This window comes from Mastigoproctus giganteus, unplaced genomic scaffold (assembly GCF_048544385.1).
Source record: "Mastigoproctus giganteus isolate SK-2022 unplaced genomic scaffold, ASM4854438v1 scaffold_15, whole genome shotgun sequence".
NCBI classification, from domain to species: Eukaryota; Metazoa; Arthropoda; class Arachnida; order Uropygi; family Thelyphonidae; genus Mastigoproctus; species Mastigoproctus giganteus.
The window spans coordinates 1,355,083-1,367,829 of record NW_028328292.1 but is presented as its reverse complement, the minus strand read 5'-3'; the positions used below and the strand labels follow the sequence as shown (position 1 = coordinate 1,367,829).

Sequence of the window (12,747 nt, the reverse complement as noted above, 5' to 3'; positions counted from 1 at the left end):
GACAGAGGGTGGTAATCAATGGGTGTTGCTCTTTGTGGACTAATGTTATTAGTGGAATCCCACAGGGTTCGGTGTTAGGTCCACTGTTGTTTTGTATATTTATCAATGATATTGATGAAGGTATATCAGGCTTAATGTCGAAGTTTGCAGATAATACAAAGGTTGGCAGGGTTGTTAATGACAGTAATGGCAGTGTACTACTGCAACAGGATCTAGATAATTTGGGCAGATGGGCTAAGAAGTGGCAACTGAAGTTTAACCTTGACAAATGCAAAGTACTGCATATGGGTAGAAGTAACACCAGAGAAACGTACCAACTGTGTGGTACTACACTTAAGGTGGTAGAAAATGAAAAAAACCTGGGAGTAATTGTGCAGTCAGATATGAAGTTTTCTGAGCAATGCAGACAGGCTGCCAGGGCAGGTCATGGGGTTTTCTCAATGATATATAGGAATTTTGCTAGCAGGGAAAAGGAGGTGATTATCCCTCTATATAAGGCAATGGTCAGGCCATGCCTTGAGTACTGCATACAGGTCTGGAGGCCTCATTTTAGGAAGGATGTAGATTTACTTGAGCGTGTACAGAGAAGGGCAACAAGATTGGTGAGGGGAATGAAGGGATCCTCTTACCAAGAGAGGCTTAAGTTCTGCAAATTGCAGTGGCTGGAGACTAGGCACCTGCGCGGTGATCTGATTGAGGTATATAAGGCCTTGAATGGGTTGAGCATGCTGAATTCTGATGGGATCCTTCCACTTGTTCAGATTACGAACCTAAGGGGGCATAAATTCAAATTAAGAAAAGACAGATGTAGAATAGATGTGCGGAAATTTGCCTTTAGCCAGCGGGTGGTTAATTGCTGGAACAAACTTCCATCTGTCGTTGTGGAAGTTGATAGGTTGAATAAATTTAAGGAGGAATTGGACAGGCATTTGGAGGCAATAGTGTGATTTTTTTTTTTTTTTTTTTTTTTGGCTGATGCTGCATAAGCTCATACACTTGCTTTCTTGCATCACATGCCACTACTACTACTACTATCACATAACCACAAGCAAACTGTTATAGAAGCTCAGCAGGCTATATGCTGGCTGTGAAAATAAGGTAGTCTTTATTTCAGCATCTTTATATTATATTCTTCATAATAAAGCTAATATTGTAAGCTAATTTAGTTCTAGGTTATTGGGGTTACTGATTTTTTACTATGACTGCTTATTTGCTAAACACATTTTTCATCTACCTTTTTCAAAAGGGATGGTCTCTTCTTTCGAGGAGTTTCTCTTTCCTTTCCTCTCTTTCTCAAAGGAGCAGAGGAGTCTAAAATATTATGGGTACCCAATGGCATCTACAATCAATTAGATTAGTTAGACATTGCAAAAAAAAAAACAACTTTTTTTTTCATTTTACTTTCAATTTTCACTTTAAAAACATTTCTTTTGAAATTTAAATACTTTCTGTAAGTCAGACATGTATGTTCTTTAAACACATATGGTTTAATTTAGTATCAAAAACAATAAAGACCAACAATTAAAAAATTTGAAATAAAAAAAAAATCTTTTTTTAAATAATTCTGTGCTTTAAACCCAAATCGAACAGTCACAAGTCATATCCAAACTGATTAAAAATAAAGTAATAATAATGATGGTGATGATAATAATAATAATCTACATTATAGCTATCAAATGTAATTATTTTTTTAAATATGAGTAACGTATTACATTTATCACTTTATTTTAGGAATATTATTGATTTCTAAAAATGTGACAGAAAAAAAAAATAAGCTTATCATATCCAATATCAGGGAAAATAATGAAAAAGTAACACAACAGTAAACCTCATATCATATTAATTGCCAAAAACCTAAAATTTAACTCTTCAGCACAGTTCAGCCAGTTACCACAGTTGTTCAAGTACCTTTTCTACAAAATCAAATTAGGAAATAAAGAAACAAGGGAACTTACATGGTATAATTAACCAAAAATTAAAATATTCAAGTGAAATACTCTTCTACCATGTGAAATTAATAACTGAAACTACAATACCTGATGTTTTTGATGTTTAGTATTGTGCCAACCTTGCAGATTTATGAAGTTTTCCTATGGTAAAAGTAGACTTTAATATTTAATTATTTATTTTATTGGTTTGTTATTTATTTTTTTTCCCATGTGATAACAGTAGTAGTTACTTGAAAAAATAATCTGCTGTAGTTTCAGCATTATTAATTTCATGTGGCAGAAGAGTGATTAATTTGAATAGTTTAACATTTTTATAAGCCTATTGCACTTAAATCCAAAAAATATTTCATAGAGGTACAAAGGTAAGAGTGTCATAGGTAAGGTATGCAAGTCACTCTAGGAAAGATGCATATGCTGTGACAGAAGGTTCCAAGTGCTTTTAAGACCATCAATGTGTAACTGTATTTTGTAAAGGTGCTATTTACTATTACTTTTTTAATGCTATGTGAATCAATATTTGCACTCTGGTTCCTGCATATCAAAAAGAATTCCAGTTAGCAAATTCCTTCAAATAAACATCATCACTGCATCAGAACCTAATGTGATGAATAGGTTTGTGTAGGGATTACTCACATATACTTAGTTGCAGACATCCTATATATTATAAGATGCACAAACAGAAGAAATATTTCTAACTATCATGAAAAGAAATATTAATATTAGTACTAGTAAAGGGATGCAAACGTTATGTAATACAAACTTAGAAAACTGCTAAAATGATAACCCACATAGCCTCATTCATTTCTTTTATCTACAAGTATATTTTTTATGGTGAACTCAAATATGAAAGGTAATGTACCTACTGCACTCTAATGCTGCATGTTGGATGCTAAAACAGATTTGTTGATACTAGACTTGAATTTCTAGAGATTATAAATTTCAGGAAATTTATACTGTAATTTTCAAGAAATATACATAAAAAAAAAGATGTTTCAAAAAACAAAAGAAAGGTAAAAATTACTCTTAGTGGATGTTCATGAGTGTGTATTAGCTGATACATGTGTTTAAATTGGCTTGGAAGAAAGAAGTAGAATTATATATGCCAATTTAAAAGAACAGTGCAAACCATGCTATCTGTAGAAAAAGCATGCAGCATAAATTGAAGGTCAGTGTTAAAGAAAGCAAAGTGAATTGATGAGAGATCATTAATTAATGACTGCCCTCTTATGTCTAAAGTTAGAATCTTAAGTTTAAGAGAAGTTTTGATGGGCAAAATCCCAGATGTAGAAACAATATACCATGGGAGCAGATATGCAATTTGTACAAAGTCAGGATTTGTTCTGAAGAAAAGTAATACTAAGAGTAAAAGAATCCAATTTTTTTGTTCTTTTTTTTTTTTTTTTTTTGCAGAGGAAGCAACATTTTTGGTATTCATATGTCAAGGAAAGTTAGAAATCTCAGTTACTCCCAAAAAGATGTCATCTTGTCTAGAAATCTGAGTGCTGTTGAAGATAAGCATGGGCTTTAAAAGAACCAAACTGAAGTTTTCTTCTTCTTCTTCTTCCCTGCACTGGAGAATTACCTGGAATCAGCATTTATCCCAACAGTGCTGTCCAACAGTCAAAAATGTTGTAGCTTCCATTTAAGTTAATTTCAAATTTCACAAATTGTTAAATGCATGAAATTACAAAATTACACATGCACACAAATCTCTGGCTATATATTGTAAGAGAAATTAGTAAGCCATGTGTGTGTGCATGTACGCGAACACACACACACACACACACACACACACACACACACACACACACACACACACACACACACACACACACACACACACACACAGTCCGGTCAAAACATTATTGCCACCCCTGTGTTTTAGCAATCACACATGTTGCAATGAAAATCGGTAATTGTGATACTGCAGGTTCATGACATGCAGTCCATATGAAGCACTTAATCAACATGGGCAAAGAACCTGATCTGGCAAACTTTAAAAAAGGGATGATTGTCAGGTAACAATTGAAGAGTGGCAGTATTATGGAATCTGTGAACCTTGTGAGCTGTTCACAGAGTGCTACAGTTAAGGTGTTCCAAGAGTGGATGGATAGTGAACAGAGCAGCAATTGCTGGACCAAATGGAAAACGGTGGAACACTTCACCATGGACTTTAACCAGGGGACAACCAGCAGGTGTTTCCAAGACCACAATCCAATGAACTCTTACTCTGTATGGGCCACTGGAGTAGGCACTTGGTCAAAGTACCCATACTTATGGTAACCCTCTGTCAATGATGCCTAAAGTTTGCATCAATTGACATTATTGGACCGTTGATAGCAGGAAAAAAGTTGCCTTTTCCAATGAATCACATTTCCTGCTATGCCATGTGAATTGTGGATGGTCAATGAAGAGTACAGTGACAAATTGCACAGAGGAATCACTCTGACGTCCTATTCCAACGAAACATTTATATCAAAGAAAACAACTAAAGGAAGAGTATTTGGGGTTTTTTTTATGATTCTGTAAAAGGAAGAAAAGACTTGGCCACTCTTAAAAATTATAACATAAAATGTGCTATTTAGGCTGCAAGTTGGAATGAAGTAAAGCTGCAAAGTAGAGTAGGAAGTGATACGAAAACTACTAAATAATGATGAAGAAGATGTTCTTATTTAAACAGAATCAAAGATAAAGAGTGTCAGAATGTGTTGTGCAACAGTAGCAAAATGGATATTAATGTGAGGGGGATGTAAGAACATGGATGATGAAACAGCAGCATTATTTCAAGAGGAAAAATTTGCAGGTGAAATGGGAAATGAAGAAAAATAAAGTAAAGAAGAAAAAAGTCAAACTGCACAAAGCCAGAAGATGCCTAGATTCTCTTTATTAAATTTCTAATTCTGATGAGGAATTCAAAAAACAAAATATTTCTTCATGCTATGAGAAATGAAGGATGATATTATGAAAGGGTAATATAACAGGACATTTAAAGTACGTACATTTACAAGAGGAAATTTAAAATTTACTTAAAATTGTAAAAAAAAATTCTCCCTTAGGGATTAACATTAGGGTATTATTATTATTATTATTAAATTAATATCAGTGTTATTAATTATAAGAAAATCTTTAGAGGGGCAGGGTGAGGTTACTGGATTCCTTTAATTGGCCAATCAGGGATCAACCAATCTTTTATGACATCAACTTTCTTCCCTTTCTTTATTGGACATGCTGATCATTGAGGAGTAGTGCATATGTCCAAGGGACAAGCAGTTCTGGAAACATGATGCTGTTAACAAAGGTGATAATTATAGTTTATAACAGTATATAAATTGGTAGATTTCCCTAATCATGCTTTTTAGAGGCATGATTAGGGAAATTTATCTACAGTAAACCCTTGCTAATTCAGATTAATTGGGGGGAGAGGTCATTCAGATTAATTTTATTGTCTACGATCATACGTAGACAATAAAAATATTTTATATCAACATAGTTCCGGAAATGCTTGGTTTCCAAGTTTTGAAGGTCTGTCTATGACACTTAACTGTTCACATCACCTTATAGTAATTGTTCAAAATGTGCACCTTCTGCCTGATTACAGACCTCACATTGACGTCTCATGGACTCTGAAGACGATGCCAAATTCCTGGCATGTTTTGTATTGTCCCACAACCTGCCACAATTTGATTGCGGAGAGTTTCCACATCAGCTACCGCAGTCGAATACACCAATGGCTTTAAATGGTCCCACAAGAAGAAATCTAGTGGGTTTAAATCAGTAAGTGTGGAGGCCAGGCAGTTGGTCCACCCCTCTACTTCAAGAGTCATAGATCCTGGTTGTCCTTTATCAGCCGCACGAGATTAAAGCTCACCTGTTTACAAAGGCGGCGATGGATACCTTCAAATGTTTTCCTGTCTGGACATCTTCGTTCTGGGAACCTTTCGTGGTACAAATGACAAGCCTCCAGAGCATTGCCGCCCACCAAACCATACATAAAGTGCATATCCGCTTGCTCCTGATTTGAGTACATGGTCAGAATGGAAAACCAACAGATTCTGTCAGTACTTTGTGATGAAGCAAATCACCTGTGAGAGATAAGACATTCCGGTTAATAACTCGGGAACCAAGCATTTCCAGAACTATGTTGACATAAAATATTTTTATTGTCTACATATGAGGAACCCATTCCTGAAGTTATGCCATGTATTTTTGAGACACCCTGTATATATAGGGTTCCGCAGATCTCAATAGTTTGGGAGTTGCTGCACTAAGTAATTCAAACCTGTTCACAACCATAAGAACTTAGCGATTAACGTGGTTGTCATATCCAATTATGGATATCAATGAAAACAATTGCAATATGTCACTTCCATTATATCAAAATGTTTATACTGAAACGATGAAAGCCTCTGATTTTAGCGCTGAAAGCCTCTGACTATGGAAATTCACTAATCGAACAAGTTAGTGTGTAGCTGAAAATTACAGTTTGTTTAGGGCAATAGCCTCGGGTTATGAAGAAAATAACTAATGTATAGGTTTGTGCTATAGCATCATGTTTATATGCAGACAACTACTAAAGTAGTAAAAAAATTGGCATCATTTAAGTATATCTCATATTGTGAATGCCTTCACAATGAGTTGCCATGGTATTGCACTACCTCAAATAAGTACAGCTTCTTTAAATTTTGAAATTACATAATTCTCAAATTATGTAATTTCAAATTACTGTACACCATCAGGCATCTCTCATATTGGAGAGTTATACTTTGCAACTGGGTTGTCATTATTGCAACACCAGGGTACCTGTCACCCACCGATGAAGAGCTAATAAGCTCTAAAACGGTGTCAAGTGGGTGGTGGTATCCATCGAGAATAAGTAACAGTAGTTGTCTCTAATAGAGAAGTGTTACTTATTTGAGGTAGTGCGATACCATGGCAACTCGTTGTGAAGGCATTCACAATATGAGATGGGCACCTCCGTAGCCAGGTGGGCAGGAGCGGCAGTGCGTAGCACATGCTTCTTGATTAGACCAGGGTTCGAGCCCGTGACCACCAAATATGGAGGATGCGGAAAGGTCAGAGAATGACCACCGCATATCCCCAGCGCAATATGGCCTTAGTTACTAATGCTCCTAAAAACCAAACAACAACAACATGAGATATATTCTTTAAATGATGCCAATTTTGTGACTACTTAGTAGTTGGCTACGTATAAACATGATGCTAGAGCACAAACCTATATGTTAGTTAGTGAGTAGCATCATTTTAGTTCATAGTAAACCCACTGAAGTAGGTGAGATAGCATCAATTTTTATTGTAAATTGATGTATATTCATATTGTAAATGACTACACAATGAGTAGCCCTAATATTGCACTACCTCCAATAAGCAATGTTTCGCCACTGGAGAAGGCTAATGTTACTTATTCTCGGCAGATAACCCCACCCAAGGGTGATGAAGTCTACCACTATCCAAGGGTGTTGATATCTGGTGGATACCCAAGGGTGGTGGTATCCACTGAGAATAAATAACATTAGCCTTCTTCAGTGGCAAAACGTTGCTTATTGGAGATAGTGCAAATCAGGGCAACTCATTGTGAAGGCATTCACAATATGAGATGTAAAAAACAATACCATTTCACCTACTTCGGTGGTTTGCTATGAACTAAAATGATGCTATGCACTAACTTGTTCAATTACCAAAATGTTTATATTGTTTTATATTTTTTTTAATATAAAAATAAAAAATTTCTATATTTAAAAAAGTATTAAGTGCGAAAATGTCATTATACCGTGTATTCTTATTCACGTACTTTTTATGCGGGGAAGCTTTTTACCCGGGACACTTATGCGGGAAAATAATACATTACAACATATAGAGTTGAAATTGGGAATTAAGAAACCAAACCTAGTACAGGGGAAAACATCTTATGCGGGAAATACAGTAGTAAAAGGTTCTACTGTATTTCCTTTTTCTACATGTCTGCAATGACGTTCGCCGTTTCTAGCTTCGAATAACCTTCCTGTCTTGCTAATGTACATTTCCCCCTTCACCTGCATGTGCTTTTGTATATAATGTGCCTCTTCTACAAGTGATGTGATTCTCCCTAATAGGAGAAGGCATGTTATATACAAAAACACGTGTGGGTATGTTCCAAGACAGGAAGACTATTTGAAACTAGAAATGCTAAACAGTGTAGGCATGTAAAAAAGGAAATCAGAGGTAGTTGAACGTGCTTATAAATGCTCCCATGCTTTCAATGCAAAAAAAATTTCAAATAATAGGGGTATCAAAAGTAAAGTTAAAGAAGCTTTGCATATAAGAAAGTTTAAAGTCAGGATAATAAACAGAAATACAGGGAGGGATATCAATGCATTGTGGATGCATCTATTCAGAAATAGAATATAACTTATAAAAGTAAGAAAAAAAAAATCGGTTTTTACCCCTCCTTTTTCCCCATTATATATTTTTTTTATTAACTAAGGAATTAATATCAATGTTGATAATTACAACAGAATCTTTAGAGGGCTGGGCGGGATTAATGGACTCCTCTGATTGACCAATCAGGAATCAATTACCCTCCTATGAAATTATCTTTCTTTCCTGGAAACTCTGATCATTGAGAGGAATAGTGACATACAACCAATGGCAGAAATTCCAGAATATGTTTGTTTGTCATTTGGTTTTTAGGAGCATTAGCAACTAAGGCCATATTGCTCCGGGAATATGCGGTGGTCATTCCCTGACCTTTCCGCATCCTCCGTATTTGGTGGTGATGGGCTCGAACCCCGATCTAATCAAGAAGCGTGTGCTACGCACTGCTGCTCCTTCCCACCTGGCTACGGAGGCGCCATTTCCAGAATATAATGCTATTAACAAAGATAATAATCACAGTGTAACAGTGGTATTGATTGGTAGTTATCTCTTACTAGATAAATTATTTGTATGGTCTAAAATGTGTTAAGGTAAACATTAGTAAATATAAAGTTTTCCATTTGAGTAGCAGTAACATCCTAGGACAACACAGCACTTGGTAGCAACAAACTTAAGGTAGTTGATAATCAGAAAGATAGGAGAAATATGGTCTGATATGAAGTTCTCTGAATGTATACATACTGCTAGAGCAGCTTCAGGGGTTATGCCAATGATATGTAGGAGCACTGCCAGTAGAGACATGTTGTTCTATTGTAGAAAGCAATGGTTAAGCTACATCATGCATACTGTATACAGATTTGGAAATCTCATTTTAGGAGGAATACAGATCTCCTGAAAAAGGAGCTCCACATTACAGAAACTTGAGTTTTGTAAGTTACAATGTCTAGAAACCAGGCAACTGTGCAGTGATCTTACTGAGGCATTAAGCCTATAAAATGATAGAATAAACAGTCTAAACACTGAGGCCATATGGATCTGTGGAAAGGGTAAAGAGAAGAACCACATGATCTGTTAGGGCAATTTTGTTAAAGTGTTTAAGACTTTAAACTAAATGCTGATGTGCTAATGGTATGTTTACTCTTTTTCAGGTGACACACACACACACACACACACACACACACACACACACACACACACACACACACACACACACACACACACACAAATGGAATATACATTTAAACTGCAAAAAACAATGGCTGTACAATAAAATGTGCAGCAATTTCCTTCAGACAGAGAGAGAGAGAGAGACTGATTATTTCATTATTTGGAATAAACTTCCACCTAGTGTTGTGGAAGTAGGAAGCATAAATAAATTTAAGGATTGGACGTTATGTTGTTATTTGGTTTTTAGGAGCATTAGCAACTAAGGCCATATTGCTCCGGATATGCGGTGGTTATTCCCTGACCTTTCCGTATTTGGTGTGACGGGCTTGAACCCTGGTCTAATCAAGAAGCGTGTGCTACGCACTGCTGCTCCTTCCCACCTGGCTACAGAGGCGCCTAAGGATTGGACAAATTATTAGAAAGAATGGGCAAATGAAGTTAGTATTTTTTTTTTTTTTTTTGTTCTTGTTTGATTGATGTGATATAAGTAGCTTAAATAATTTTTCCAATTCTAATAATAATGCACATTTCCCTTTTCATATATTGATTGAAATTGAGAAAGGGTAATGAAATTGAGAAAATATGCCTTTAGACCGAAGGTATTTGGCTAATGAAATCACCTCCCCCAATTGGTGCAATGAAGGTGAAGTTTAACTAAATTCAAAGGGGGTGATTAGGAAATGTGGGAATAAGTAAAAGAAATGGGTGAAAAGTGACCTGGCTTAAATTGTTATTTTAGTGATTTTTTGATAATGGATACACTATACATACACACTTCCTTGCAAAATTTGCAATAGTAATACTACTTTGCATTATGCTGACATGCATAATGGTCATCCAAAAATGGAATTTCAAAATAAAGTTTCAGTGTTGAGAACTCATACTATTTTAACCCTCAGTTACTTTCATTTTAATATTAGTGTTCTATTTATAAATATAGTGCAAGCGCATCAAAAATACATAGTTATATCTGAATAAATCAGAACATTAGTAAAACGGCATCATTTTACTAATATTAGTAAAATTAAAATTTTTACTATTATTAGTAAAATGATGCTGTTTTACTAATATTCTGATTTATTCAGATGTAGCTATGTATTTCTAATGCGCTTGCACTATATTTATACATAGTCTAGACTCCTCCATAGCTTGAGGCTTATTCCCTAAATGCTTTATTAGTGTTCTTTAAAAGAAAGAATCAAACTTTTGGTAAAAGTTATTATTGTATAACTGTAAAAGAACATTCAACTACATTACCACTACAGAAATATTATTACCTTGGTTGTGGTACATCTTTTAGTAGAAATTACTCTGAATCTGTGGCTAGCCTTTATTTTCTGTTTTCAAGAGAAATATTTTATAACAATTGTGTTTAAATGTGAGCAAAATTATAATTAAGCAAAATAAAAAGTAAATATGATTATTATTAAAAAAATAAAAAAATAGGTATGCAAATGAAAATTTATTTGAATCTAAAAACATTCTTTTATTGCATTTTTCATTATACAGTGGTGACCATCCTTATAATTAAAATAAATGCAATCACATTTATGTGATGGCCTAGCTAGAATATGAATATAATGCTAATTAGTTTGATTTTTTATTTTTGATTATTTTAACATATACAAAAACATGATAAAACATTTATTAAATCTTAATGCTGATGGCATAGACTGTTCATTAAAAAATCTGTTTAATGATAACTATATGAATCACTATCATTACAGTAAGAGTTTCATTTATCACATATATAATGAATGAATCGATTTCAATCCTTGGCCCCCCCCCTTTGTTTTTGCTGTCTCACCATGTCTGTAAATGGTTTGTCTGATTTATGAAATCAGACAAACCTTTTGTTAGTCTGAGACTAACAAAAAATCCAAGAAAAGTTCCATTCCTTATTAATTAGCTTTGGTCCCTTCCACTAACTAAGCAGAGATGATATCTAAAATGACAGGAAGCCCTGAATGACTCAAGGAAACTTTTCATAAGCTTGAAATCATTCCTATCAATATTTCAAATGAAAAACTCAGCCCAAACCGAATGAGACACCGGTCTATTCACAGAAATGGTTACATATGGCCAATATTCACCTTTTACTATGTAATCATCTTATTCTGCTGTAGCAAACTAATTGCTAATGACACTACTTCAGTTTACATAAAAAAAGGTATTCAATTGGAACTGTATATCACAATTATTCCTTGCATCTGGTTCTTTAATAATAACTTCACAATACATTAGCAATGCTATGCTGGGATCTCATCCTCCCAATCCAAAAATAAAAAGGGGGGGGGAGGCATTTCAATCCTTCACAAGTACTACATGTGCTATAAAAGTTAGCAAAATCTCATATAATTAACACGAATGACAGTGGGATAAACTTGCAGGTCTATGGTTGTTCATTTCATCCTCAGAATCACACTTGCAAATCAGAGAGATGTTTAAACATTTCCTGTACACAGGGACTTAAACTGAATCTAAGGATACCCACCATCAGTAAAAAGTTGGCATTTTGATTGTATCAAAAACTGATAACCTGTTTCTTAACAATTTGAGTGTATACTTATTTGTGTAATTTATATTCTTTAAATTAAATGTTTATTTTGAATGGTTATTACTAGCATTTTCCATCAACCAATTAAGATTCAAACCAGAAAGGAAGGAACAGGCTTCTATCAGCAGCATACAATATAATTCACTAAATTCAATTTTGTTAAGGATGTCATTCACATATAATAAGTTGAAGTCACCATATGGGACACTTCTTGAGTGCACTAGAGTTTGTATTGTTTAGTTACAAACTAAAGTATTTTAAAGTAATTATGAAGCCTTATTATGACCTGCTAAGTCAAAAATGTTTGGCCTTTGAAAGAAATTTTGAATCAATAGCATAAGTTTTTTAATGGCTGAATGACAGTTTCATACAACCTTTCATAGGGACAGCATGTTTCACAGGCAATATAGAAAAGATTTGTATGAAAATTTGAATTTTTTTCTGTGCTATATACAGTGGAAAATTTGTTATCCTGAAAACTGAAATCCCCACACTTCAGAGTCAGAAGACCACATGATATAAAGTCTCAATTAACAAAGTGCAGAAGCTTCAATTCTGAATGGAATAGCATTACCAAAAAAATCTTATTATGGAACCAAAGCCTGGACAATGTGAAAGAGCTATGGATAGAACTCTTGAAAAAGTTCACAACTAGATTAATATAAATTATATGATGGTTATCTGACCATAGTTTTGAAAAGA

General features: G+C 34.6%; 1 protein-coding gene across 1 annotated transcript in view; it reads right to left on the bottom strand.

Moving 5' to 3' along the window:
* Positions 1-12,747, bottom strand: part of Sbp2 (SECIS-binding protein 2) — a 303,049-nt gene that overhangs the window by 88,599 nt on the left and 201,703 nt on the right. Inside the window, exons 8-9 of the mRNA XM_090389376.1 lie at positions 10,766-10,825; positions 1,235-1,339 (exon numbers count right to left, since the gene is read on the bottom strand). Coding sequence (XP_090245502.1) covers positions 1,235-1,339; positions 10,766-10,825 — 165 coding nt within the window. The remainder of the gene's footprint in view (positions 1-1,234; positions 1,340-10,765; positions 10,826-12,747) is intronic.